Here is a 1,276-nt window from a genome sequence, read left to right on the forward strand (position 1 = left end):
CAAATCACTCTTGCCCGCCTTTCCCTGAGGTCCCAGAGAATATGTTTTATGGCCATCAAAGCCCTCCATCTCCGTTGGGAACAATGGATCACAGTGGACCTTGTGTCACTTTCATGTAATGTAGGGCAATTGCTTAAAAGACTTCCGGGCCTGTCCTTTTTGTTCTGACAATTGCAAAAGCTGCTGGTCTTAATAGGAGCAGTAATTGGAACAGGGCCTTCTCCATTTTCTTTCTTCCACTCTGCTCTGAAGAAAGGACAAGGGGATTTTCTAAAGCATGCACAGCCCTTACTCCCTGCATCTGCTGCACACTCTGAGGCCTACGGTTTAGTTCCTTCCATGGGGCCCTTCCTCCAGGGGAGGACTGATAATCCTGATCTCAGGCCTTCTCTGCCTGCTCTGAGCACAGCAGGGAGACGGTGTCCCACCCACGTGGCCTGTGGCGCGCAGCCCGGAGCACTCATCTGAGGTTCCCTTACCTTGTCACTCCTACTGGAAGTTTCTTTTTGACTTAATTTTTGAACCACCCTGTTCTCTGTTCTTGTTTTTTTTTGGGGGGTGGGGGTGGGTGGGGGCTGCTTAAAATGATTTTTACTTTATTTTAAATAGCAAAAGGTAGAAGGAGACAGTGAGGATCCTCATTCTGCTCGCTCAGATATTTCGGGAGCCAGAGGAAGAATAGCAGGTACCTAAAATGATGAACTGAGTATACAAACAGCTGACACTCAGAATCTGGTTATACGGGATAAAGTAATCGAGGAAAACACTTGCCCTGCCCCTCCCAGAGCGCCTTGGTGTCTGCGTGGATCTGACCCACTGGTGCAGGGCCCCACGCTCCCTCCCACGAGTCTCACACAGCCCTGCCGCCTCCCATGCCGCAGGTTCTGCCTCACAGCTCAGGTTTTTAAATACATGAATGTTTTATGGGTCACATTGTATTACTAGCTAATTGTTTTGCCTATGTTAATACCTCCTCCCCAGCTGGATACATTCTTGAGTCCAGAGATGGTGGTCTATCCGCATCTCATGTTAGTGTTGAGGACATCAGAAATTCTGAAGAGTTTTGAGCTATCAAATGCCATGTAACTGTGAAATAAATATGTTCTAAAGTGTTTTCACACCATTCCTACTCTTCCCTCAGGATGCTTCTGCATGGCAGGTTGGTAGGCATTAGATCTTTAACTCCACGCCCTTTCCTCCAGTTACCCCTTGGTAGGGTCGGCAGGGGCCCTCATCTCTTCCCTTCGGCCATTTGCCAGCCTTCTGCACTCTGCTC

At 48.7% G+C, this 1,276-nt stretch overlaps 1 protein-coding gene across 1 annotated transcript in view; it reads left to right on the top strand.

The window, feature by feature from the left end:
• The window catches only part of SEC16B (SEC16 homolog B (S. cerevisiae)), a 42,198-nt gene that overhangs the window by 33,421 nt on the left and 7,501 nt on the right, over window positions 1-1,276 (top strand). The window contains exon 17 of the mRNA XM_008571820.1: window positions 610-685. Coding sequence (XP_008570042.1) covers window positions 610-685 — 76 coding nt within the window. The remainder of the gene's footprint in view (window positions 1-609; window positions 686-1,276) is intronic.

The sequence above is a fragment of the Galeopterus variegatus genome, unplaced genomic scaffold (assembly GCF_000696425.1).
Source record: "Galeopterus variegatus unplaced genomic scaffold, G_variegatus-3.0.2 Scaffold724, whole genome shotgun sequence".
Lineage (NCBI taxonomy): Eukaryota > Metazoa > Chordata > Mammalia > Dermoptera > Cynocephalidae > Galeopterus > Galeopterus variegatus.